This window comes from Phymastichus coffea, unplaced genomic scaffold, assembly GCF_024137745.1.
Source record: "Phymastichus coffea isolate CEN01 unplaced genomic scaffold, Cenicafe_Pcof_1.1 PCOF00096, whole genome shotgun sequence".
Classification (NCBI taxonomy): Eukaryota; Metazoa; Arthropoda; class Insecta; order Hymenoptera; family Eulophidae; genus Phymastichus; species Phymastichus coffea.
The window spans coordinates 338,552-363,692 of NW_026706907.1; the positions used below are offsets into that span (position 1 = coordinate 338,552).

The 25,141-nt window shown below is 46.5% G+C and overlaps 5 protein-coding genes across 7 annotated transcripts; 2 read left to right on the forward strand and 3 right to left on the reverse strand.

The window, feature by feature from the left end:
* Positions 1–93: 93 nt before the first annotated feature.
* LOC131669780 (proton channel OtopLc-like) lies at positions 94–10,598 on the reverse strand. 3 transcript variants are annotated; one of them, XM_058944911.1, is made up of 10 exons: positions 6,547–7,117; positions 6,168–6,460; positions 2,536–2,785; positions 2,347–2,461; positions 2,038–2,266; positions 1,410–1,959; positions 899–1,337; positions 619–832; positions 310–550; positions 94–232 (listed from the first exon to the last, which is right to left on the reverse strand). In XM_058944911.1, exons 1-9 carry the CDS (start codon positions 6,960–6,962, stop codon positions 342–344), a joined length of 2,715 nt encoding a protein of 904 aa, XP_058800894.1. In that variant the 5' UTR covers positions 6,963–7,117; the 3' UTR covers positions 94–232; positions 310–341. The 3 variants fall into 3 exon arrangements, with proteins under 3 accessions (XP_058800894.1, XP_058800893.1, XP_058800895.1); XM_058944910.1 differs by having other exon boundaries at positions 619–1,337; XM_058944912.1 differs by lacking the exons at positions 6,168–6,460; positions 6,547–7,117 and adding an exon at positions 10,265–10,598 and having other exon boundaries at positions 619–1,337.
* On the forward strand, positions 7,602–9,080 carry LOC131669783 (uncharacterized). The gene is made up of 2 exons (XM_058944917.1): positions 7,602–8,036; positions 8,116–9,080. Exons 1-2 carry the CDS (start codon positions 7,819–7,821, stop codon positions 8,528–8,530), a joined length of 633 nt encoding a protein of 210 aa, XP_058800900.1. The 5' UTR covers positions 7,602–7,818; the 3' UTR covers positions 8,531–9,080.
* A 1,101-nt stretch (positions 10,599–11,699) lies between the features above and the next one.
* LOC131669677 (zinc finger matrin-type protein 2) lies at positions 11,700–13,715 on the reverse strand. The gene is made up of 6 exons (XM_058944731.1): positions 13,585–13,715; positions 13,132–13,500; positions 12,829–13,049; positions 12,679–12,752; positions 12,454–12,599; positions 11,700–12,385 (listed from the first exon to the last, which is right to left on the reverse strand). The coding sequence occupies exons 2-6, from the start codon at positions 13,138–13,140 to the stop codon at positions 12,227–12,229; spliced, it is 609 nt and encodes a 202-aa protein (XP_058800714.1). The 5' UTR covers positions 13,141–13,500; positions 13,585–13,715; the 3' UTR covers positions 11,700–12,226.
* Positions 13,716–13,998: 283 nt separating this feature from the next.
* On the reverse strand, positions 13,999–16,783 carry LOC131669676 (adenosine kinase-like). The gene is made up of 5 exons (XM_058944730.1): positions 15,994–16,783; positions 15,675–15,866; positions 15,444–15,617; positions 15,100–15,370; positions 13,999–15,037 (listed from the first exon to the last, which is right to left on the reverse strand). Exons 1-5 carry the CDS (start codon positions 16,026–16,028, stop codon positions 14,564–14,566), a joined length of 1,146 nt encoding a protein of 381 aa, XP_058800713.1. The 5' UTR covers positions 16,029–16,783; the 3' UTR covers positions 13,999–14,563.
* Positions 16,784–20,128: 3,345 nt separating this feature from the next.
* Positions 20,129–24,253, forward strand: LOC131669754 (nose resistant to fluoxetine protein 6-like). Its single transcript, XM_058944865.1, has 10 exons — positions 20,129–20,537; positions 20,673–21,024; positions 21,363–21,639; positions 21,710–21,864; positions 21,928–22,099; positions 22,716–22,840; positions 22,980–23,106; positions 23,177–23,366; positions 23,902–24,044; positions 24,110–24,253. The coding sequence occupies exons 1-10, from the start codon at positions 20,129–20,131 to the stop codon at positions 24,251–24,253; spliced, it is 2,094 nt and encodes a 697-aa protein (XP_058800848.1).
* The last annotated feature ends 888 nt before the right edge of the window (positions 24,254–25,141 follow it).

Below are 25,141 nucleotides of genomic sequence, written 5' to 3' on the forward strand. Positions count from 1 at the left end.
CCGCGTAGCCGGCTGGGCGTGGAGCGGCGCCGAGGACAGCTGGGTCAGCATCGGGGGGCAGCTCGGCGGCAAGCGGAACCAACTCGCGCTGCGAACGCGGGCGCGCAGCCGCGGGCCTTCGGGGCAGGCCGACGGTCGTCGTGCGCGCCGGTGCGCGTCGAGCTCTCGCAGCTGGTGGCACCGGTAGCGCTGCCTCGGCGCGTCCTCGTTGCTCCGGGCCCTCTGCTCGAGCCTGCGACATCGAACGGGCGTGTTGCGGTGAGAAGACGCGGCGCGAGAGCCGCGGGGGACGGCCGCGCGAGTACGCACTTGCAGACGAGCCGCTCGCACGCGGTGTATCGTCAGTTGAACGGGTGCTCGGCGTTGAGCGTCCTGTAGCACTTGTTCCAGGCCTCGAGCAGCATGACGCAGCTGTGAAATCGGTAGAAGATGAGCAGGGGCAGGCCGATCCTCGAGATGACGCCCCAGGCGAGTATGCCGAAGAAGTTGAGCTGCAGCTCCTGCGATATCCAGGTCTGCGTGATGACCGTGTCGAAGGCCCAGAGCACGGCTGCAACAGATCGCGCCCGCGTGTGAGGAGCCGTCGGCGGTCGGCGGTCGGCGGCGGGGCATACCTACCGTTGCTGAACAGCAGATACGTGATGATCTGGCGCGCCGGCTTGGCCGTCATCTGGGAGCGCGTGATGCAGCAGCGCTTGGCGGCCTCGGCGATCAGGGTGCTCTGGGCGAAGCACTGGAAGAGCTGCAGCACCGAGACGGCCAGCAGCATCGTGTGCCTGGCCCGCAGGTCGGCGAGGCTCTCGCCGCCGCCGTCGGCGCGGCCGTCGGCGTCCTGCGGGCCCGCAAAGTAGGCGGCGGTCAGTGCGCGCTGGCGCGGCGGCTCGGGCCCGACACGCACCTCGAGGCTGTGCAGCGAGCAGGCGCACACGACGATCGTGAAGACGGAGTAGAGCTGCACGCCGAACAGCGCCACGTTGGACAGCAGCGAGTCGAGCTGCGCGGGCGCCGCGCTCACCACGGACATGCGCCGGACCTGCAGCAGGCCGCTGCAGGTCACCAGGCTGCTCAGCGAGAGGATGCCCGCGAGGCTGCCGCAGGTCAGCCAGGACAGCGTGGCCGGGGTGAAGTGCTCGTCCTCGCGTATCACCAGGAAGATGAGGATGACCACGATGCCGGCGACCATGCACAGGATCCCGAGGAACAGGCCCTTGCTCGAGCTGTCGCAGCCGAGGCGGGCGCCGGGCGCGTCGCGCGCGCCGTGCAGCTTCTTGCGCAGCAGTCGCCCCGAGCGGCCCACGTTGCGGCCCATCACGAAGGCCACCGCCGCCGCGATCAGGCTGCGGAGAGGAGGTGGCGCGTGAGAGTCGGGCGACCGGCCGGGGGACGGGGGAGGGGCGCGAGGGCCGCACCTGAACTGCACGATGAAGGGGTAGAGGAAGGGCATGCTCGAGGTCCACAGCTGGCCCAGGGCGTTGGTGTTGAGGCACTCCTGCAGGGCGACCACCTGCGAGATCTGCTCCTGGGATATCGGCTCGTAGCGGTGGTAGGCCGAGGGCTGCCGCTCGTAGGCGCGCTCCTCGTCGCCCGGCAGCGCACGGCCCAGCTTGGTGAAGGCGTCCGGGAAGCGGCGCAGCTCGAGCGGCGACTGCTGGCGCAGCGCGCCGCGCTGGGCCACGTGCACGTGGTAGGTCCACTCCTGCGCCGAGTCCCAGATCACCAGGCGCGCCCACACCGCCACGTTGGTCGCTGCCAGGTGGGTGAAGCCGAACCTCGCCGCCGGCCCGAACTTCTCCACCAGCACCTGCGAGTTGACGAACAGGAAGTGCATCTGCAGGAAGGTGAAGAGTCCGTGCAGCGCCGGGTGCACGAAGACGATGTCGCCGAAGCACTCGGCGGCCTGCGCCATCGAGTGCATCGCCATCTCCAGGCCGTTGAACACCAGCGTCGCCAGGCCGAACACTACGACGTCAAACGGAGAGTCAAAACAGGCGTGATCGCGTTGCCCGCGCGTCGTCGCCGCTGCCGCGCGAAACTCACGCAGAGCGCCGATCCGGATGTAGAAGCTCGTCGGCGTGGTCCTCGATCGGGATATGTGAGCGAGTTTGAGGGAGCCGAACCTCGTGAGCGAGGCGCCGCCGAGCTCGGCGTCGTGGAAGCCGGCCGTCGGCGCGGAGCGCATGCTGCCGCAGCTGTCGATCAGCACCCAGATGTAGATGGCGATGATCACGGCTATGCTGCCCACGTACATGTAGATCAGGAATACGCCCTGCCGATGCAAGCACACCTTGACGTCGCGCGATCCAGCCGACGGAGCGCGCGGGAGAAAGTCCGCGCCCCCGTTCTCACCTGCAGACTGAGCAGCGGCACAGGAGTGTCCATGACCTCTGCCAGGCACAGCGCCATCGTCAGCACGATCAGCAGCTCGCCGTAGACGTTGGACAGGACCACCCACAATTGAGAGCTGACGAGCAGAGTTGATTGGGGAAGTGTGCAAGGTGTACGCGGTTGTTGTACTCGTCGCCCGCGTCAACTCACAATGGCTCCGAGTGGTCCAGCAGGTCGTCGGGCGTCCTCGATCTCGCCAATATCCTGGAGACGAGCGATTTGGGCGACGGGGAGTGCGAGCGACGCGGGCTGGCGTCGCGCCCCGGCGACTCGGCGTTGCCGTTGCCGGCGAGTTCGCCGCCGCCGGGGCCCGCGTCCGCCGTTCCACCCGCCGTGCTTCCGGTCTCGTTCAGGCTGTCCTTGTCGTGCTGCTGCTGCTGCTGCTGCTGATCGTTACCAGCTGGAACGCGCACACGTCGAATGAGGCGCAGCCAGGCGGGCCGCGAGCGCCGCCTCGACGGTCCCGGCGGCGGACCGCGCGGGAAAGCGAGAGCCGATCGCCGCATCGTTATCGCTCGCTCGCTCGCTCGCGCCGGTCTCTTCGGGCAGCGAGCGCGCCAAGAGAGCGAGCAGCAACACTTTCTCGCGTGCGGCTGCGTTTTCCTTTCTGCCGTGTGGCTCCGCTCGCGCGTGCAGCACGCGCGGCCGCCGAGGTGGATGTGGTTTGGCGCAGATGGATCACAAAAGACCCACGGACGCGTTAAATTACTGTGATCGCGGTCGGGCTCCGCGGCAGTCGCGCGAGCGGGCGCAAAATGTCAGCCTTTCGCCGCGCGCGTCGCCGTAGCGGGCTCGCAGCGGGGGCCGCGCCGCCCCTCGCGAGGACTCGCCGCTTCCGCCCCGCGACTCGATACCGATCGCGCTCTCGCCGCGCGTCTCCTTCGCGTCCATCTCCCGAGGTCGCAAACCGTAACAATCACACTTTCTTCTCGCCACTATTGAGATTCATGAATTATGGATCCGTGGGGCGCGCCTGCAATGAAATCGCAAGCAACGCTGCGCGAACGCGGCCACGCGCCTACGCGCTTGGTGTCCGAGCGTCGAACGATCTCGAAGGAGCATCGCTCCGGTCAACTCGATCGCGGCTGCTGCGCGTCTCGTTATGGCGCATCCTTACGCGTGTTTATGCGGCCGTACCGTGTAAGGTGCATAACGCCCGACTATATTCGCCGCCTGATTGCAGTGTGCGCGCGCATCGCCTGTGAGGTTGCACAGGTGTACCGGAGCGCGCGCGAATACGTATCCGATGAATTGCGGACTTTACGCGTGTCCCCCGTTTCGTACTTTCCTTGGCAGCTTACAAAATGACGTCGAATCTCTGTTGGTCGCGCGAGATGAAAACGGGAAAGCTGCGCTTTCTTTGGCGACCTCGCGATCGGGCAAATGAGAATAGCGAATCCACGTGCGCACAATTTACGTAGAGCGGTACACGGTAACCGACAATGCATCGCTTGGCCAAATTAACGATTCCGATGTTTCCTTTCAGATGTGAATTTTCACGCAAGACTCGCGATCGCACGAGATCCAGCGGCTCATTGTTCGCCGTCTCGTCGTTACTGGGAAAGATAACAACAACAAAAATGACTCTGGCGGCCTACGCAGTACATGCAACTGCTTTCACTCCTCGGCCTATTATGGCGCACGATTTGATGCGAGAAAGAGCAACGCCAAACTCGGCGGTAAGTATAGCCGACGTTTTCTTTATTGAGATGATTACTAAGCGTCAGCGCGATGTTGATTGCTTTGGCAGTCGATGCTTTCAACGCCAAGCAAACTTTCGATTGTAAATTAATGTAAAAAGTGAGTATACCGGGTATTTTAGCGATCTAGTCAGGAAAATCAAAATAATAATAAAAAACAAAATAAAATTGATGTTGCATATTTACCTAGGATAAAAGCTTCCTGTAAATAATGAGGCGTTCTGTGATTATTACGATGCATTTGATGAGCGATTTCGTTGTGCTGTGTGGTGCAACAGTCGCGCGATAATCATAGAGTAAGGTAAATAATCTCGACAAGTCGACTTCGACTATCAATGCAACGAGCGAGAATTCATCCGTGACGTTTCGCTAATGTGGTCGAGTCGGGAGTTCGCCTCGTGACGAGCGATCGACGCACTTCTCACAGTTGAAATTTCGTCGCGATCGCGTAGAAGTCACGTCGACCGAAAGCGCTCGCTTTCCTAAATCGGTCGTCGCGTACTCGCGTCAAGCAGCCCGGCGCGAACGGCGTGAAACTTACTTGGCGCGACGCTGCGGCAGCGGGACCCCAAACGATACTCTTGCACGAATAGCACTTCATGATGAAACGGGACTCGAGCGAATCGAACTAAGCGGAAGAGAAGAGGACCAAGGAAATGAGCGATGCCGCGTCCGCCGAGGCGCCGCGTTCGAACGTGCGATGTCAAGTGCTCGGGAAAACCTAGCCTCTGCCACTCTCTCGCTCTCTCTCTCTCTCTCTCTCTCTCTCTCTCTCTCTCTCTCTCTCTCTCTCTCTCTCTCTCTCTCTCTCTCTCTCTCTCTCTCTCTCTCTCTCTCTCTCTCTCTCTCTCTCTCTCTCTCTCTCTCTCTCTCTCTCTCTCTCTCTCTCTCTGTTTCGGCGAGCGCGCGAGCGTCGAGAAGTATCGTCGTTTTATACCGGTTCTTTCGCTTAGCCTCCTTTCCGCGACGCGGTGTGGAGAGGCAGGCTCGCGAGCGTGTACGCGCACGGAATGCCGATCTTTGTGGCTTATCACGCAGCGGCAGATGCTCACCGGGGTTACGCTCCCGTTGATTTTTCCTCGCAGCCTCTGTTCGCTCGTTTATTTCTTTTTTCTCTCCTCATTGGCGCGTCGGTCCGGCCCGACTTCCCCGCAAGAGCGACGTCTCCAGGAAGGAGTGCATCCCGGACAGCGGCGACGAAGGCGCTCGGGTGCGCACGGCGAACGATCGACTTTCGAAAGCGATCGCCAGACGAGCGACGATCGATCGTCGAGCCTGCCGTCCTCCGCGGCGTATATTAAATCGATTTTCACCGCGCGCCCCGAGCTCACATCTGGCGCGCCGAGTTTCTCTAACCGTGACGATCATAATGGAGGCGGCCGTGTAACTCGCGAGGATACGCGCGGCTGACCCTGATAGCGCGCGGAGCGCGATGCAGCGCGGAGGGACTCTCGTGTCGCGGCGCAGGCCGCCCAAAGCGGAGATTTCGCGGAGCAGCGGTATAAGCCTTCGGCCGAGCGTCGACCATTAGCGAATCGCGGGCTGACTAGGCACCTGCTGGCCTGCTGTCGCGCGATTCGTCGTTAAAAGCGCTGCACCGCCAGCGCGAGCGAGCCACGCGTCCGCCTGTACAGTTAGGCCTGCTTTCCTCTTAATGCGCCTATCCTACTTGGCTTTTCGATGCGAGACTCGACAATACGCGTTTCTCTCTCTCTCTCTCTCTCTCTCTCTCTCTCTGGCTCACGGTGATCAGACAGATCCTCGCTCGTCACAGGCTTTCAAGTGGATGCGCTGAGAATCAAGTCCGTGCGAGGCTGCTTCACACCTGATTTACGTTAATGATTCGCGAGAATTACGACGGCCAATCGACGCAACTGTACGGCGCAGCGACACATGTGCCTCGTCGCGGGATCCGCAGCTGGCGGCAGAAGCGTTTATATTTTTCTTTGGCGCGCTATATATATCACCGCGGACGAAATCCAGTCGGGCTCAAAGTCGTTTCGCGTTCCGTCGTTAAAACCGCGAGACCAGTCCGTCTCAGCGGCTGTCCAGCGCGAGCATCCGGCGACGCGTGCGTCTTACCGTCGGCGACGGTGCTCGATGCATTATTCGCGACGTCGACCGCTCTCTCCTCGCTACCCAGGCGCACCGCCAGCAGCTTGCCGCCGCTCCGAAACTGCCAGGCCGCGTCCTCCTCGCCGTTCGCCAGCTGCCGCACGCCGCCCGGCGGACTGTCGTCGAACCCGTTGGCACCCATCACCATCCAGCTGGAGCGCTCGTCGGCAGCCGCCTCGATGCCACTTGGCGCGCCGTCCGGCCTCTCGGTGGACTGCTGGTCCCGCGATCGAGGCCGCTCGTCGCGCGGGTCCTCGACTCTGCAGCGCACACACCCCGAGGGTCGGAAACGAGACGATACGGGGCGCACCGCGCCGATCGACGCAAACCCGAGGATCGACCATACCTGTAGGGGCCGACGAGGCCAATTACGGCCTTGGTCACTGCCGCGCACATGCCGGGGACACTTCCGCGAGCTCGCTGCAGCCTTGCACTCGGTGCGCGCGCGCGAGTCCGCCTCGTCTCGCGATCCTTCTCGCGATCCTCCACGCTATGCGGGTCCTGGCTGGCTGGCGGTCGACGCGGCAATGGCGCGCGGTACCGCCGCCCACCGTGCGCTCGGCTTCTGGCGCGACGGAAGTCACGCACGCGAACTCGTCCGAATGCCAATGAGCGTGGCGTCGAGAGCGATCCGGAGCAACGCGTCGCCCCGGCCGAACGCGATTTCCATCGATCCCGCGGTCCCGCGCGGCTCGGGCGCGGTATATCCCGCGAACCGGCCGCGAGGGAAAACGCGTGCTTGCCGCGGGTCGCAAACGGCATTTTCGCGCTGAGCACATTACGCGGACTCGACCGCAGCTCTGTGCCTCATTAGCGGCGCGCGGCAACACGGATTTGTGGCGCGTTATTTTTATTGCCTCGCGCGAAATCGACCGAGAGAGGTCTCGCGATTTACGAGCGAGACAAAGATCTCACCGCCGACAGACGAGAGCTCATCGCGCTGCTCGCACTCGAGACGTGCCATACCACTGCAATCGGCATAATCGCTCGTGCAGGCAAAATAAGTAAAGTGGAAAACGAGAATGACAGAGGCGCTCTCCAGTGCGTGCAGCGCGTTCAATGAGACGTCGCGCTATAGTTAACTTTCGGTTTCAGTGAACTGTAGACTGCAATAATAGAACCCGTGCTGCCACGGCAATTCGATGAGACGGGAAAAAAAGACAAAGCAGCGGCGATGCGTCCGGTGCAAATATAGTCCAAGCCATTCGCTTCCCTAAGGAGGTTAACGAAAATACACTCTCATCACAGCGCAGCGGAGCCGCGTGCATGGATCTCGCGGTCGCCACGCATACTAATGTCGTCACAATTCTGTGCGCTGCGCTAACTGTATCTCTCTCTCTCTCTCTCTCTCTCTCTTCTTCGTTCACTCTCGATACGTGAGTACGCGTGACATCCTCGTTAGTCGGGCTTCGGCCATTGCCAAAGCCCTCGGTACGTGCGGGAATTCAACACGCGCGCTCATCCGCGTCCGTCCGAATTCTCGCTGCATGTACGCGGTGCGCCGCGACTGACCGATGCCCCAAGGCTGGCGCTCGATACTCCATTGCGCGTCTCGAGCGCGTGCGTGCGCTTGCGGGTCCGCCGATAGCTGTCGCGGAAGTGGCCGAGCGCGCGGATCATGCGCAGCGTCGAAGCCGATCGCAGTCGCGCGAGGCGCGACGAGGAGAACGGGGTCAAGGCCGCGGGGTCGCGAACCCGCCCGACGACTAGGCCCAGCGCGCCGAGCGGAGCTCGTCGCCTCGAGATGACGCACGCAGCCACGACGATGCCGCGAGGGCCCGCCGCCAAACTGTCCGCGCTTCTGCGCGTCCTCGCTCTCTGCCAGCTCTGCGCTGGGTAAGTACGCGTGCACGACCGAGAGTACATAGGTAGCGCTTCACGTTCCGTCTGCGCATTCATTCGAACTGCTCGCCAGGGATCAGTGGCTGATGGAGGGCGACTTCATCTCCAAGCAAGACACCCTCGAGCGCAACCTCCACCTCGAGACGACCAACTCGACGACGAGCGTGTCCACGTCGCTGCTTCTCACGCTCAGCGCACCGGCCGATCACACGATCAACTGCGTGCTCGCGGCCTCGCTGAACATGCACGGCGACGTGAGCGTCGTCGAGGGTGGCGTGGGCGCCGAGAACGTTACCCTCGCCTACAAAACTCGCAACGGCCGGCCCGATTTTTTGTTCGTCATGGTCGAGTCGCACGTGGAGAAGGGCCTGCTGCTGGAAATGCGGGACAGCGTCATTCGCAGCTCCAGAATCGCAATTCTTTACGACCAGATGAAGGATTGGAAGTTCGACAATCTGGAGGCCAAGGACGAGACGACCAAAACGTAGTGACAAACGCCGGTGGCTGCTCTTCGGATTTTTAGTGACTAGCCCCAGCAGCCAGTTTAATCACTTATCTAGAGTTTTACTATTTACTCCTTAATCAATTATTATCACTCTTATTATTTACTGCATATGTTTATGAGTAACACACCGTACAAATGTGAGCATTGCACACGAACGATCAAATATTTCAAGCGATCGACCGTACGAGTCTCTGCGCAATACTATTAGTAGTTTACGGTGGATTTGTAGCTTTATAGGAAAAGCATTTATCAAATCGCTATTAAGTAGTGTGCTACACTTTTTGGTCGCTTATTGTAAACCATGTAAACGGTGGAAGTCTATGTCAATGTTTCAGTTATTACCTCGTCCAAGTGGAGCCATTTGTATCGTAAAATTGGAATATCGCATGGTAATCGAAGCGCATCGGCCCGTGTAAACAAGGAAGCATGGCAAAAGTTTACGCTGTTAGCTGTACTTCAAGTATACGAAACAGTACGTTTCTCTGCCATATTTTTATACGTGAAGCTCAAAAAAAATTATTTGCCCGCTGTACAACGAATAAAATATAATTAGACTTGAACGATAATAACTAAAGTATTTCTCTTACAATCGACTATAATTGTAAAATTAAGACTTCTTAGTTATAAGCGAATAATGTAAAAAAAGTAATTATTCCCCTATACACTATATCGTGCAAGTTGATAACATTCGTGATTATTGACGAATGTTACTTGTGCGCGTCGATTCGTTAAAAATATTACACTTTCGGAAAAGGAACGGAAACCTCGCAAGTCGACATTTCCGCGTGGTCCTCGAGCGACGATTCTCACTAAATCGGTCATTTCTAGGTGTGGACTGGCGATCGCGAGAAAAGCGGCTCGAGGGAGAGCCCAACTTGCGCGTTACGCGGCACGCGCGCGGGAATTATCCAGGCTGATTGATATCAGGGCGCGAGCTGCTTTCGATAACAGGAGAAAGTGTTGCGAGTCGAGCGGCAAGAGCTGCGGCGCGATACGACAAGCCGACAACGACACGACGGTGAAAGGATAGCCACGAAAAACAAGGGCCTATTGCGGTTATATTGTCGCCTCGCGGTTAATTACTCGATGCTCTCACCGCCGCGATCCGCTGTCCCAATGACCTACTATCAATACACCGAGGTACTCGAGATTGCTCGACAAGCGCCGTGTAGCTGTTCGAACGTATACTTTGCTGTACAAGTCAGAATTGCCGACAACTCGCGTTTTCTCAAAGACAGCAGCTTTGCGGCGCACGTGCGTGATTCACCTTCCAAAAGTCCGCGTCGACACTTGCGAGTTTTGCCTATTGGATATATTACTGCGGGTTGTCCGAGCAGTCGCGCGGCTACGTCTCACGAGCCGCGCGCATCGGACCGTCACTTGTCGCCGATGGCAGTGACCGCAGCTCCGAGTCCGTCTAAGATTCTGGCCGCGGAACGCCCCGACGGCTCGGGCATTTTCACTTCCGTGAACTTTCAATGTCCTCGGAGCAGCTCGGCAGGCCATATCTCCGGAGTTTCGGACTCATTTTACCCCCTGCTCGCGCGCGGCTCTTACCGGAGCAACGGTCGAGCTCGACCGGGCTGGCTGGCTGGCTGTCGTGCACGTGCGCGCCGATTGGCGGACCGCGAGCTCGCCGCGCTCGTCGAACGTTTTGCGCGCGGCAAGTCGCCGACGTCGACGTCGCTGCTCGCGCGCGAAAGCTCGTCGCACTCACCGGGCTTCGAGAGCTCCTCGATGGGCTGCAGCGTCCTGCTGGGCATCCTCGGGGCGGCGGCCTTGTCCTTGCGCCTCTTGTTCGAGTAAATCTCGTACTTGCTTGGCGCCCGGGTCAGACAGCGCGCTGCCGCGGTATCCTGGTCCATTAATCTCGTGCTACCTGCTCGTCATCCTCGCGTCCGCGATCCCGCGGCGGCTGGCCTCTTGCTCCTCGCGCACTCGCACTCTCGAGCCCGTGCCGCGGGTTGCGCGCGCGCGCGCCCGCACTCCAAGCTGAGCCGTGAGCTCTGCAGCGTCAGCGTCGGCGGCGGGCAGCCGCAGAGGATCGAGACTGTGACGCGGGCGAAAGCGCTTGCTCGACTCCGGGGAAAGGGGCCCCGCGGCCGTGAAGTCGCAGTTGCCGCCGCAAGGACGCCGGAGGAGGAGGAAAGAGGGAGAGAGAGAGAGAGAGAGAGAGAGAGAGAGAGAAGATGCACGTTGCGGGCACACAGCTAGCTCCTGGAATGGAGATGGTAAGAGAGCGTGTCTCGAGAGTAACTGCAGGCTTGCGGCTTTGAGCGACTTCGTCGCGCCGACCGCACAGGAAGCAAAGGGATTCGGCTCGAGAAACGTCTCTGCGCGTTGACGGATCGCAGATGCCGACACCCCTTTTCTGTCCCTGACAGGTCCAACGTGCCAATTTCGCAAGCTATTCGCGTGTCTACATTTTAAACAAACTGAATTCAAGAGAAGCAGATTGTTTGACTACTCCAAGCGCGTTCTCCGCTAAAACAACAATGTGCATCCAACAATTAATGCGCGAGAACAGTGAAACACAAGCATAAAACAATATGTAAATTTAACAAAAGTTGTTCAAATGACGTAATCATTATTATTCTTAATCAATAGAGGACTAAATATCAAGGATTAACTTTTAGATTTAAATGCAATGTATCATATATAACGTACGAAACAAAGGTAGAGAAAGTGGAACGAGTTGAGATGGAAATGTTTCAGCGCAAGTGAACGTGCTGCTGCTGCAAGTCTACTTCAGTGAAATTGATAGCAGATAAGTCTGCACCTTTACAATTCTACTTTTACAAAATGTATATAGTTTTTTTTTAGATTGCAAAAATATTTTAATATATTAATATTATGACACTGTAATTTACAGTGAATTATAACTGCACGTATACAGTAAGTACGGCGGCTACAAGCACCTATTTAACTTGTATTAAATTGTAGTGTATTTACGCCTCAGATTTCAAATGCTATAACTTTATTTACCTGCATCATTTTGGCTTCGCTCGCAAGATGGCGAGAGAATGATAGAGCCAGCACTGGTTTAAACATGTATTACATTAATTACGTTCAAAGTCATCGTAAGAAAATATCAACTTATAGCTAAACAAATGTAAACAGAAAATCTTGTCGACGTTATTTTCTTGGAGCTTTTATTGGTATATTAGATTAGCTAAAACAAATTTGAAAATTGCGATCACTTTTATTCACTATTTTTAATACTTAATGGTAAGTTCATTTATTAAAGACTTTTCCTACATTATTTGTAATTCTAAAATCACTTAACAAATCAATATAATGTTAATCATGTGAAATAAGTAATTTATTATAGTACAGTTGCACATGATAATAATCGATAATTGTTTCTTTGTAAACTTTACAAAAATTTGATCTAGTGAAATTAAAATTAATAAACTTGCAACTTAATTGTATGTAATTAAATTACATTAAAAAGATTCTAACATGATAATTTAATCTAAAAATATCCAATGAAACAAATAGAATGTGAATTGAAAGAAAACTAAAGAAATGTAACTGAATATCTATGAGAACGAAAAAACAATTGTCTTGATACATTTGAATATATCTCAAAGGATGCAAGTATAATCATTGAACTTGCATTGTAATAGTCAACTCAATTTGTTTCATTTTTTTGATTTTCATGAATTTATTTACAAGTTCACTTTTTTTTTGATGATCCAAAACCAGAAAATCCCATAATTGCAGCCATCTCATCTACTGGTCCACCATCTTCATCGTCATCATCATCTTTAGTTTCCTCAATTTTTCTTTTTCTATCTTTTTTCTTTTCTCTTCGATATTCTTTCATTTTCTCTTCCTAAATAAAGAATAGAGAAATTATCACATTTGCATTGATTTTTTACTTATAAAAAGTTAAGCACTCACTTCTTCTTTTAATTCTTTGACTCGCTGCTCCAAGTCATAATCTTTCTTTTTTTCTTCAAGTTTTTTCTTATTAGCTGCAAACCGTGCTTTAACTTGCTCAAGCGTGGATCGTTCAATTTTCATTGACATACCCAAATTTCGTTGATCTGAAAATAATTTTTTGTAATGAAAAATAATATATAAGAAAATAGGTTTTTGGTGGGAATAACCATTAAATTTACTAACGTTTGGTCCCATTTATGTGATCTAAGAAGTTTATAGAATCTTTTACTACACAGTCACAAACATTGCAGTAGTACCTAAAAATGGAATAATATAATAATAATAATGGAATAATAATTTATTTTTTATATTACAGATATTTGACAGCCATACCCGCCACTCTGAGAAGAAGGTGTATTTTTATTGATCACCACACTTTTACCAAGTTTTGATTCTAAATCAACTTTGTAATCTCTTTGTTTTAAAAGTTCTCTTTTAACAGCTGGTTGTTTTGGAATACCTAATTCCTCTTCTGCAATTTCTTCCTGCAACCTCTGCAGAGCAAGCCTTTCGTACTCCTCTCGATTCCATTTTCTTCTGTGATCATCAGGTCGCTGTTGAAAATGCAAACAAAAATGTTTATAAAAATGTTTAGTAATTGATAGTTATTCCATAAATGATATTGAAATGATTTACCATAGACATTTTGAAGTAAATTTTCAAAGTTTTATAGCTCTCAACAATTTAATGATGCTGAAAATTCTTTTCTATTAATGGTTATACGTTGTGTTACTTAAATAATTTCAATCTTGATCAGTTTCGCCTGGTTAGCTTCACCACATTTTTTAAATTGACAAATGGATAATCAGTTACAACTGTGAATATTTGTATAAATATAGATAAATTTATTTTGACGTGAATAATAACTTTCTAGATTATATTTGAGGTTTTGTTGTGTTGTGACTAGCTACTGCGCATTGCGTTTACTGCGCAGTGCGTACGTTGCGCAGTATAGTTGTACGCACGGTGCGCAGTATAGTTGTATGTAGAAAGCTGCTTGGCACGCTAGGGAAATGAATTAGACAATATGAAGATTAACTGAACTTTATTTAACTAGATTACAGTTGACTATATGTAATCTTTATTTACACTGTGTTTGTTCTCCCAGAGCTGTGGGAATTCAAATATTGTCTGAAATGAGTTATTCTCTTAGCGCTAGAGCAACTAAGTAGTTGCCACGAGGAGCTGGCAAAGGAATCACCAATTATCTCGAGCGCCGGTGAGAGACTGACTACGGCTATGCGAACTCGCTGCGAGGAACGAGCGTTTGCTTGCGCCGTCGTGTTACCGACGACTGAGGAGTACTGCCATCTCGTGTCTGCTGACGTAAGCTTGGCGTGACCGCAACATGTACGCAGTTACGGTCATTTTCAACGAAATATGACAGTTTTTAATTGAAACAATTTAAAATTAAGCTATTAAAATTAATACATTTTTTATTACAATTGTAATAGTTTTATTTATTTGAAACAACACATTTTTTCACATCATTGTTTTGCTCTTAAAATTTATAACATATTACTCTATTCTGTGTATTTACATAGATAGTATTTCGATTATTATATATTTTTCAAGGCAGACTTTTGATTTATTTACTTATGACGTAAAATATCAACTCTTATATTTGTATATATATATATTTTTTTTATGACATTAATCTTATAACAAACTATATGCAATCAAGTACAGATTCAATGCATAGACTAGATTCGTAAACTTTCAAAAACAAAAACTCTTATTCAAAAAGCCAACGTTTAAATAATGACGAGACCTTCACACATATACCAATAAAATACTTGTGTGCTTTCCATTCTGTATTCCATAACAGAGCCATGGTTTTATTGGTATACATTTAATTTAACAGCTTTTTGATTTGTACTGTTTCAGATATAAGATCTAGACCATCACAATCAGCAAGAGTCAATTGAAGTTGCAACAAAATTATCAATATGAAAATATATTAATACTTTTTTATCATAGCACTTGTTTTGTACTACCTAGAAATCTTGAGCTTGTCCTTCTGATCAATCTATTCTGATTTATGATAAATGTAAAACAGAATTGAATGTTATTGCAAAAAATCATCTGGGAGATCATTTCCAGATATAGTGGCACCAAAATTGGTTATTACTTTTGCAGCCACTTTACAGCCCCATTTCAAACAAGTCTCTGGATCTTGATCAGTGATTAATCCAGCCAAAAACCCAGCTACGAGAGAATCTCCTGCACCAGTTGTATCCACAATAGGTGAGGTGGGTTTCATTGGATCACAACTTGCATGGTTACCTTGACCCCAAACTACTATAGCAGGATCTGACCCACCTTGAGTCATTACAACAATGCTATCACTTATGAGCCAGTTATTGCTACAGGAATTTGATGCATTTACTGTTACTCTTTTTAAATTATTCAAAAGAAAGGGAATGTCAGCAGAATTACTGTATTGGAGATTTAATGATTCTGCTAAGGCTATCATTTCTTCTACATTTCCAAAAATAATGTTGGCTAAACCAACCATTTCACAAATTTCATTGCAGTGTTCCTGAAAGAAATGTTTGGTTTATAATCTATATTCTGTGATAAAATGTATATATAAATCTTTACCTCGAAAACATAAGTTCCACTGAGATTAAATGCTAATATTATATCTTTTTCTTGTGCTTTTTCTACAACTGCCTTGGCTACATCCATACTGTGAGTTATAAAAAAACCTTCAATGTAAATAATCCTAACACAATCAAGAGGTAGATCTGTTTTGTTGAGATCGTTAAGGGTGTAAATTCCAGCTGCCCCCAAATTAGCTGCTAAACTTCGATAGGTGTCTTTGATAATAGAAACACATATTCCAGTTGGTAATGATGGATGAATAGCATACCTGCAAGGATATACTCTTATTTTAGTTTTATCCAAGTTATTAAGATATTTTATAAATGTTTAATAGTTTGTACCTTGCATCGACATTTGCTAATTTTACTAATTCTTTCAATGTTTCTCCTCTAGTGCAATTACCTAGACCTCCATAGTAGATACACATTTTTGGTCCATTTTTTCTACCACATAAATGTTGTAATATTCTTACAGTATTCAAAGCACAGCCACCAGCACTTGTTATTCTTTTTGACCTGCAAATGTTTCAAAACCATTTTTTTGTTGATAGTTCATTGACATATGCAACTTACTCATTAGGTAAGTCGTTAAACAGCTGATCTATTTTCTTCCGATCTAATTCAGTTTGTCCATCAATTTTCAAATTATACTTTGTTAACAAATTATCTTCATCATTGATTATAAGTACATCGAGCAATGGATTGCCAAAGGCCATAACAATTGGGTGTTGAAGTTTTGCTATTTTTTCTTTCATTGACATGTTGCTAATGATAAATCAGTAGCTATTAATGAAAGAAGATTCAGATGAAATTTATCATAAGTCAGTCTGTGTAAAAAATTTTGAATTGGAAACGCGTAGCATTACCAATGATAACAAATAAAGCTACTTACCTATCAATAATTTTGACTAAATTATTATTGACCATGAAAAGTTGTATCAAGAAACAATACGAACGTCCACGCGAGGCGCGATATCACAAGTGCAGTATAATTAACCACGTGAGCATGCGTGTTGACTTTGCTATATGGATTTTTTCCGAGTTGTCCTTCAGACAGAGACGCCCAAAAGGCGCGTATGCGTATTACCCGCAGTCTTAATATTATAATTTTACACACTATTTACAGGAGAGCTACGGTGCCGTGATACAGCGTACGGCCATAGCAGACGACTGTCGACTACTATATATCTTAATAGCAGACGATGTTCGTTGTCTTGTGCAGGGTGGAACACATATATCGTCTATTATATATAGCTATTTGCAATTCTGCAAAAAATTGTGGTGAATTATTAGTGAGAAATTCGAATTCTAATAAACACGGATTCGCAGTACTTTTTTTACAGTGTCGTGTGTTTCGGAAATATTATTGTGTATTTACAACAGATGTTTTTATATAATCATGTTTACGTGATACATCAACTAGATTTGTGCTGTTGACGGACGTGGTTAAGCGCGGTGTACGATATACTGTTGAATTTCGCATGCTTTCACCAAATGTTAAGAATCCTTAATGGACCATATTTAATTCCTGCCGTAATAATCATCTACAATTTAATTCTTGATCACTGCTTTCAGATAAGAAAATCGCGATAATAGCCTGAATTTCAACATATGCCGAATGCAAAGGACTGCGAAGATAGCCCCCGGGTTTTGATGGGAAATTGTTAGCCAAAAAGGGAAAAAGGCATTAATTGCTCTAACTGTCCCTGATGTACGTGGAAATTTCCCATTTACGATTAATCAACGGGAAATATGGGAATATCGCATTTTCCGCTTACCTACTCACTAGCTGATTTCTCCAGAATTTGTTATTCGATTTTTACGATTCAGGTCTTAAAATTAAGATTATAATTTCCCATGCCATCCCCCGTATTCACATTAATGCTAAATATTATTAATTTTAAATAAAAATTCATAATAACATTGATGCCCCGAGTGGCGGGAAAACTGTTTCATTCCGTATTTCTACGTTTCGTGAACCAAGAAGCAGAGTGTATTATACATGGCGTAGCCGGGGAGATGGGTATAGGTATTAGGTACTTTTATTTATTTCAAATCAAATATTTTATCATCGTTCTGAAGATAATTTTGATGTATGCTATTTTTATTAGAACTTTTTCGACATATGAAAACAATTTATTTTCCAAATGTTATATACGCTGATTCAAAAGAAATAATGGAAGTATTAAGTGTATAGCTTTATACAACAAAAATTGTGACGAGTACATCGATATGTGCTTACAAAATATAACTATGGATTCAGTACAGACAGTAAAAACTGCAATCAAATTTGATGCTAATTTTGTTATATGTTGCTTTATTGAAAGAAATTATTTTAAAACAAATAATCACTAAGATTTATACGCAAAGGCAATAATCCTTCCAAGCCAGTGTGAAAGTTTGCAAGAATTCCTAGATTTATTGAAAGATATTTTTGTCACTGCTGGAACAGAATGCGTAACTGCAGATAATAAAAAATGTAGCTCTAAGATTCAGACCGACTGAAGTCTATACGCCGTGTATAAAACTAACTCATTGATATAATACTTTCTGCTTCTTGGTCCACGAAACGTAGAAATACGGAATGAAACAGTTTTCCCGCCACTCGGGGCATCAATGTTATTATGAATTTTTATTTAAAATTAATAATATTTAGCATTAATGTAAATACGGGAGATGACGTGGGAAATTATAATCTTAATTGTAAGATCCGAACCGTAAAAATCGAATAACAAATTCTGGAGAAATCAGTTAGTGAGTAGGTAAACGGAAAATGCGATTTTCCCATATTTCCCGTTGATTAATCGTAAATGGGAAATTACCAAGTACATCAGGGACAATTAGAGCAATTAATGCCGTTTTCCTTTTTTGGCTAACAATTTCTCATGAAAACCCGGGGGCTATCTTCGCAGTCCTCGAATGCAAATCAAAATCAAGACGCTTAAATACCTTTTTGCAATATATGTATATATTCTTGTATATAATGTTTTGATTTTTCTCAGAATTTCAAAATGCTATTATATTCAAGAAGAAGTTTCGTAACATACAGATGAATGCGTATGCTACTGTACAGTGTTAATCGATAAATCAATTATGTTATAAATAAAGTTATTACTTTATAACAAAGTTATATTTCTTTTTACTTGTTTTTTTTTTATTAAATTATATGTTTATTTTACAGTTATAAGCATAGATATTTCACTCATACATACAAATATTCATATTATTTTTCATTACAATTAATTTTCTTAAAGAGAATTTTGAATTTACACACACACGCACGCGCGCGCACACACACATAAAATTTATAGAAACAGTATTATTCGTATTAAATAAGCATAAGTATTGTTATATTTTAATTTTTCATTATATTCAATTTGTGAACGAATTTATAAATTTTTTTCAACAAAACTGCATACAATATAATTACGAAGAATCATTTAATATCGGTTAAATTAAAAATGACTATTAGTAATTTACATAATCATCGATGTTCACAATCGTAAAAACGCTGCTATTGTTTGAAAGCTAGCTATAATAATTCTAAAAATTTTCAATAGACCAAGTGACCCCATAAAAGTGTTAAAAATATTTTTGTGATAATTTGAAAATGCTTTTGTGCAAATGAAGTTATTATAGTTAGTCTTTAGTAATGACAATCGCAATATTATATGATTAACAAGTTGCGGCGATTCAAAAAATTCTATAAAGGTTGTTTTGTCGTCAACAATAATACAGTTATATGCCTTTTTCTCATGTGCTGTGCATGTCTCCGGCGATGGGTAAATTGCAGACTGTCTAAACTTTGAATCAATTTTATTATAAACTATGATAGAAACATTTTAAATCCAAATTTACTATTTTAAAATTACTTTTGGCAAGTTTTCGGAAAGTTAAATGGTGATAAGCATTATTTCTAAAAAATTATTGACTAGTAAACGTATTACATTACAAGAGAGTTTTTTATAATTTTAAATATTTCTAGTTCATGCGTGTGCGTGTGTGATTTTGTAAGACAGTCTTTACGCAATATTTTTTTTTACAACATATTTTTATAACAAGTTCATGAAACAGAGATCCTATCTTGCTATAATCTTTTCTTAATGTTGTTATTTTTCAATATATATTTTTTATATGTAGCAAAAAGAATTTGTTTTAGTATTCTCGCAATTCGTCTACGCATCGCTATTGTTACATTCAATGTTTATCGTTGTGCAGCAAAGATACGCAATATAGTTAAAGTTCATTTTCGTTTCCATTTGTAAGTCGTAATGAACTGCAGTTAAAAGGGTCAGTTATGGACTCACAGCTGAAGAGGTTTTCATCCGTATATAATTGGTACCTGTCGATTGCGTGATAGGGTGAGAATTTAACAAGAATCGTCGATAGTTCTGTGTCTACTGGATTCTTATTAGACGTTCTGAAGATAACGGGTCACTCGAACAAGGAGTTGAAATAACAAAAGGATTATGCTCAACGTATTATTAAGAGATGCACATGTCGATGTGGTTGAATTTCGCAAAACAACGTCAATCAGCTCGTTTCGAGCAGTGCAAGTTAGTTGTCATCGAATGACAGCGTACTTTTAGATAACGTCGCATTGATATCAGTCGAGCGTAGTGCGTAAAAAAAGAAATCCCCATTTCATGCTGTTCCCTTTAAGGCTCTCACGCTGAATTGGATTCTTTTTAAAAACGCCCGATTACATGAATACGGAATTGGAAAGGCAACGCGGTGAACACGCGTTACGTAAATATTGCGCAAGCGTCGAAATGTGAATCCTTTTTTTCATTTTGTCCAGCGTGAACTTGGCGCACCGTCCACGTGGCAGATCACCACGCGAGAATGCACGCGCGAACAGGAGGCTGGAAGCTCGCGACGAGACTTTGCCGATCCTTGGCCGTGCACCTCGTCGCAAGATCGACGCGATTGAAGCCTGCTTCCGATGCTCGACGCACGCTGACGGTATATCCCTCGCGCGCGCTCGCGAGATAGATTTTCTCGCGGCGCGCGCCATGCACAGGAGAATGTGGTCCGCGCCGCGTACGCGTAACTCGACGGCGGTGTGTCTCGCAAATCATAGCGAGCTGCAGTACGCGCCTTACGCTGAGATTGAGCTGGCCAGTCTAAGATCCGCAGCTATCGACGCGACAATGTACGTACGCCGCAAGAGTTGGATCGGCGTGCTTTCACCGCTGATACTGATGCTGATCAGCCGAGGCGATGCAGCGCGGACCAACTACGACGACGTTTTGGAGAGCCAGCTGATCGATGACCAGTTGCGGCTGCTCGGGCCAGAGGGTCTGTTGGAAAATTGGCGCCGACTTGTCCGCGAGGAGAGCAGTCGCGGTCGCGTGGGAAACGACACAGGCTGTGCTCGAGATTTGGCGATTTACGAGCGCGCGATCGACCAGAGAGAGTCCTGGGCCTTAAAAAGTGAGACTGGTTACAATTATGATCGCGCTCATTATTATTGCCGTGGTTGGTTTTCGTTATCATCGGAGAGGAGGGTCGCGCACCACGCAAGAGCGAACGAATTTGCGCGCCTTTTCTATTGCATTTGTGCTTCAGTGCTGGACGCGTCGTCGAAGCTGCCGGTGGGCGTGCTGCAGGGCCACGTAATCGACATGGGAATGTTCGACGAGTGCACGGAGGCGCGCGGACAGAGGGCCGGCTTTGAGATTCGCGGCAGGCACTGCATGTACGCGATCAAGTCGGGCCCGGAAGAGCGCTTCATCCTCGATCCAACGCTGTCGATATGCGTGCCCGCGAGTTGCGGCGCCGAGGATGTCACTGGCCTCTTGCGTGACGCCATCGGTACCAGCGAAAAGCTCCAAATTCTCGGCGTAAGCGTCGTTTCTGCTAGCTGCACCGCTTTGCCATCGGACCTGGCGACGAGGAGCCCAGCATTCGTCATCAGTTTGTAAGTATCTGTTTGCGTGATCTATTTTCGTATTTAATTGTCGATTGTTGCTGGATATCAATTGATTGGATTCTTTCGCAACGACCGTACATTATTATCGTCATTTCAAGCATCGAATATTTCTAACATAACTTTTTTCGAGCTCTGATGTGTTTAGTTGAGCAAGCTTGTAATTGACGCGAAACCTTGAAATGATTAACCGAGGCCTGCAAAATAATTGGCAAACATTTTGAAACGAAAAATTACAGTGCTAGATGCAATCATGCGTTATTAAGTGGCCGGTATGCGAGATGTCGTTGATCTGCTGGTTGAAAAGAATATTCTATGATGTTTTGAAGCACAATTGCCGGTGCCTACATCACTTTTCTGGTCTTCTGCACGCTCTACGACTTGGCGCTGAGGAGAAGAAAGCTCGGGCAGAGTTCGTCTGCCAGTTTGTTCGAGAGACTTTCGCTGTTGAAAAGCGCCGAAACCATCCTCAGCACAAATACACGCGACAACAATCTGCCGGTTATTCATGGATTACGTGCCATCAGCACCTGCTGGATAGTACTGGTGCACGAATATTTGGTACAACTTTTAGGAGTGAACGTCAATGCAGTTTACATCACAAAGGTTTAACGCGCACGACGCATTTGTAATCTGACAATTAATCGAAATTTATATCGATTGTTTCGTATCGTAGTGGTTTTCGTCTTGGGGATCCATGTATCCACTCGTCGGTGTATTTTCCGTCGACACATTCCTTGCTCTCAGTGGCTTTTTGATGGCTTGGAATTTTTTTAAGCATAAAACGAGCAACTTCAACATTGCTCTCTACTATTTGCATCGCTTCATTAGGTTCGTCGGCTAATGACGTCGGAATAATATGATGGAGTGACACACATTTGGCGAATTTTACAGATTGACGTTTCCGGTGGTGACGCTCACCGTAGCTACATTCGTATTGCTGCCTGGTCTCGGCGCCTCGGGAGCTCGTTACGAGTGGTTGCAAAATATTTTTGTCACGGGATGCGGATCAAAGTGGTGGTCCGTTCTGCTGTACTTTCAAAACTTTTTTGAAACGGATAATTACGTAAGGACTTTGTCAAATTATAATTAAGGTAGGTGCGCTACTGTGCGCAAACTGCAGTGCACAACCGCGCACGTGCTTGTAGCGGTTCAACCGATTTCCATAGCTAGGGCGGGCTCACTTGAAGGACCGCGTTTCCGAGATGATCTCGATTGAAGCATAACTTTGCAAGTAACTGCAAAAATTTTCACGGTGGCTTATTTTCTTCAGTTAATCTTGTTTAAGATGCGAAGAGTGTAGGAATGCCTACACTCCAATGACAAAAATAATCAAGGCAACATTATCGACGCGTTGAAAAATTTCTGATCAGAGCTTGTGAAAGAGTAAATGATGACGACTGGAACGACGCGCAGAAGTTTCCATTTCAGAAAAATTTCAAGAACAACATAGCGCCGTACGACATTTAACACGCGTGAATTCCAAATCCGAGGAAATGGCCCTGAATTGGTTTCTATGTTGATTCCATCTACCTTTTTAAGAGGAAATTCGTATAAGTTTACATTGAACATTTGCATAATGTCACTTCGTTATAATGTATTTGGTTGAAGATGGACGAATTTTACTCCAACGTCTTCTTGACGACGCGACTATCGCGCATTAAAACTTTGGTATTTTTTAGTGCTTGTTACATCTATGGTCACTATCTGTAGACATGCAGCTCTACTGGCTATCGCCTATCGTTCTGTACCCGCTGTACAAACGGCCGAGACTGGGCTTGACGCTCTTATTTACTCTGATTTTGACGTCAGCGATTTTGTCGGGGTGGATTGTCGGTGCCAATAAATATTCATCGATTTATTTTTCTCACGATTACAAGTAGTTAACTATGCAAATACAAAGTGCGATTTCGTTCATTCGTAACTTATTTCATTATACTTTTTAGTGTTACACGTGCCATGGAGGCTTTTCAAAATGTATATCAAATGACGTATACCCGTGCATCTCCCTGGCTTATTGGCATTCTGTTTGCTTACATAGTAACTCAGCACAAGAGCGTCCGGCCGAATAAGGTCAAGAGGATTTCGCGAAACTTATTTAACCTTAACAAAATATATAGCAATTACGCTCTTTCTGCCGTAGACTCTCATCTCGATTGGATGGCTGTTGGCAATTGCATCCTTCCTGTTCTGTATGCTGGGTACAAGATATTTCACGCATGCAAATTACGAGTATAATTTAGTGCGCGAAGTGACTTTCGCTGCCTTACAGAGACCGTTATGGGCATATGGTATTTGCTGGATTATTTATACGAGCATTCATAATGACGCAGGTACGTCATCAGCTATTCATTTTTTTCAACTTCAAATTAGTCTACGTGCATTAGTATTAAATGGATCTGACTGAAGTTTTGAAGTATAGCTTAACTAACACTTTCGGAATAGAATGACTCGACCGCTATGTTGAATTTCGACAAGAATTTATTTGTGTGCTCATGAATATGAATGAAAATACCAATTTTTGCAACAGTTTACAAATAAAATATTATCTATCGAGATAATTGATTAAGCCACTTTTTCAGTTTGTATTAGTAACAACTTTGACAATTTTTTGGTTTGTCCAGATAATTGAGATATGCACATAAATTGAAATCGCTTATTTGAACCAGAAAAACTTAATATGTTGAATACCTGAAATATTAAATATCAAAACCATTTGAAAATTTAAATGAAACAAAATAAGTATGGGTACAAATGTACCCATGCGATTCGAAGTTTAAATAAAAAAAAATATTAATTTTGAGCACAAGGCATCCTTACACTAGTTGACGATAATTTCAACTCCAATAATCAAACTTATACGCACAGGACCTATCGCAAATTTCTTGTCGGCAAAAATTTTTCTGCCAATCAGTAGAATATCATACAGCATTTACCTAGTGCATCTAGTTTTACCAGCTTTACAAGTGGGAACTTTGAGGACGGCCAAATATTTTAATCAGTACTCTATTGTAAGTGCGACCTGATTTTCATTGTTGCAACCATATTAAAAATTATAATAAATTTTATTTTTCAGCTTCAATCCTACATCAGTGATATGGTGCTGGCGATTATAGTTGCTTTCTTCTTTAGTATTCTATTTGAAATGCCAATTTTAATTTTGGAAGATACAATATTCAAGAGAAGACAAATTCGAGAAAAGTTGCACAAAACGAAATAATTTATTGTGAAATAAATGTTTCTTTTTTCTTCATTGTGATATTAATTTATTCATATTATATAGGAATGAAATTAACGCTCATCATATAAACATGAAAAATGTACCAACATCAATGAATATTATCGTTACTCAAGTTTTTAAATGCTTTTTTTTTATGAATTTGTCAAATGCTGGTATGTGATCATATTATGTTACAAAAAATAAATAAATACATAAAAAAACAGCTGAGGTACTGAGAGTTTCTTTGAATTTAGAGAATTTGATGTTTATGTTCTTTTTTAAATTATCGCTATATCGACTTTGCTTCAGTGAACAGTTTTTGTTAACTGTTTTTAAGCAATCAAAAAAATATGAACGTTTGAAAGAATTGTTCATAAAAATATAAACCTCTTAACATGACTAATTCACTTCGAGAAATAAAAATTATGCTGACGCGAAATGCGCCTCTTAGTTGTGTCTGAACGAGGCATCCCACTGGGGTGCTTCTCGTGTGCGTCTCATTGAGTCGCGTCTGAATCGCTCGATGAAGCATACGTACCCGCAATTCGCGCCGGATAGACACGGCTCGATGAAACGCACTGGTGAAATGCTGCTCGCGGCGACTTAAGGTCGTCGAGCTTACGAACGTCGTTCAAACGTTACGAACTGCTTTGAGAATCACGGAAACAATTTTTTCGACACTCCGCGCGCGAGGACTCGACTTTACGCACGCTTGCGACAGCAAGTGTGCTTCAAGTCTCGCGTGTCGAAAAATCAAGTCTTTAGCCTCGTGTGACTTTTTCACCCTCGCTTAACTCGGGCGCACACGTCCACGCGAGGCTAAAAATACTTTCTCGCATTAGCATCGAAATGTACTCTTTCGATACGACGTGTGTGGGACGAGATATT

Bases quoted from the DNA above. Each gene is read 5' to 3' on its own strand.
- LOC131669754 (XM_058944865.1), top strand. From the start codon at position 20,129: ATGTGGTCCGCGCCGCGTACGCGTAACTCGACGGCGGTGTGTCTCGCA. The intron at 21,865-21,927 runs GTTCGTCGGCTA...CGAATTTTACAG, and splicing joins TATTTGCATCGCTTCATTAG to ATTGACGTTTCCGGTGGTGA. The intron at 23,367-23,901 runs GTACGTCATCAG...TTATACGCACAG, and splicing joins GAGCATTCATAATGACGCAG to GACCTATCGCAAATTTCTTG.
- LOC131669783 (XM_058944917.1), top strand. From the start codon at position 7,819: ATGCGCAGCGTCGAAGCCGATCGCAGTCGCGCGAGGCGCGACGAGGAG. The intron at 8,037-8,115 runs GTAAGTACGCGT...ACTGCTCGCCAG, and splicing joins CTCTGCCAGCTCTGCGCTGG to GGATCAGTGGCTGATGGAGG.
- LOC131669780 (XM_058944910.1), bottom strand. From the start codon at position 6,962: ATGCCGTTTGCGACCCGCGGCAAGCACGCGTTTTCCCTCGCGGCCGGT. The intron at 2,267-2,346 runs GTGAGAACGGGG...TTGCATCGGCAG, and splicing joins TGCCGCTGCTCAGTCTGCAG to GGCGTATTCCTGATCTACAT. The intron at 1,960-2,037 runs GTGAGTTTCGCG...TTGACGTCGTAG, and splicing joins CATCCGGATCGGCGCTCTGC to TGTTCGGCCTGGCGACGCTG.
- LOC131669676 (XM_058944730.1), bottom strand. From the start codon at position 16,028: ATGGTCAATAATAATTTAGTCAAAATTATTGATAG. The intron at 15,618-15,674 runs GTAAGTTGCATA...AAACATTTGCAG, and splicing joins TTTAACGACTTACCTAATGA to GTCAAAAAGAATAACAAGTG. The intron at 15,371-15,443 runs GTACAAACTATT...ATATCCTTGCAG, and splicing joins TTAGCAAATGTCGATGCAAG to GTATGCTATTCATCCATCAT.
- LOC131669677 (XM_058944731.1), bottom strand. The intron at 12,753-12,828 runs GTATGGCTGTCA...TTCCATTTTTAG, and splicing joins CCTTCTTCTCAGAGTGGCGG to GTACTACTGCAATGTTTGTG. The intron at 12,386-12,453 runs GTGAGTGCTTAA...TTCTTTATTTAG, and splicing joins TCAAAGAATTAAAAGAAGAA to GAAGAGAAAATGAAAGAATA.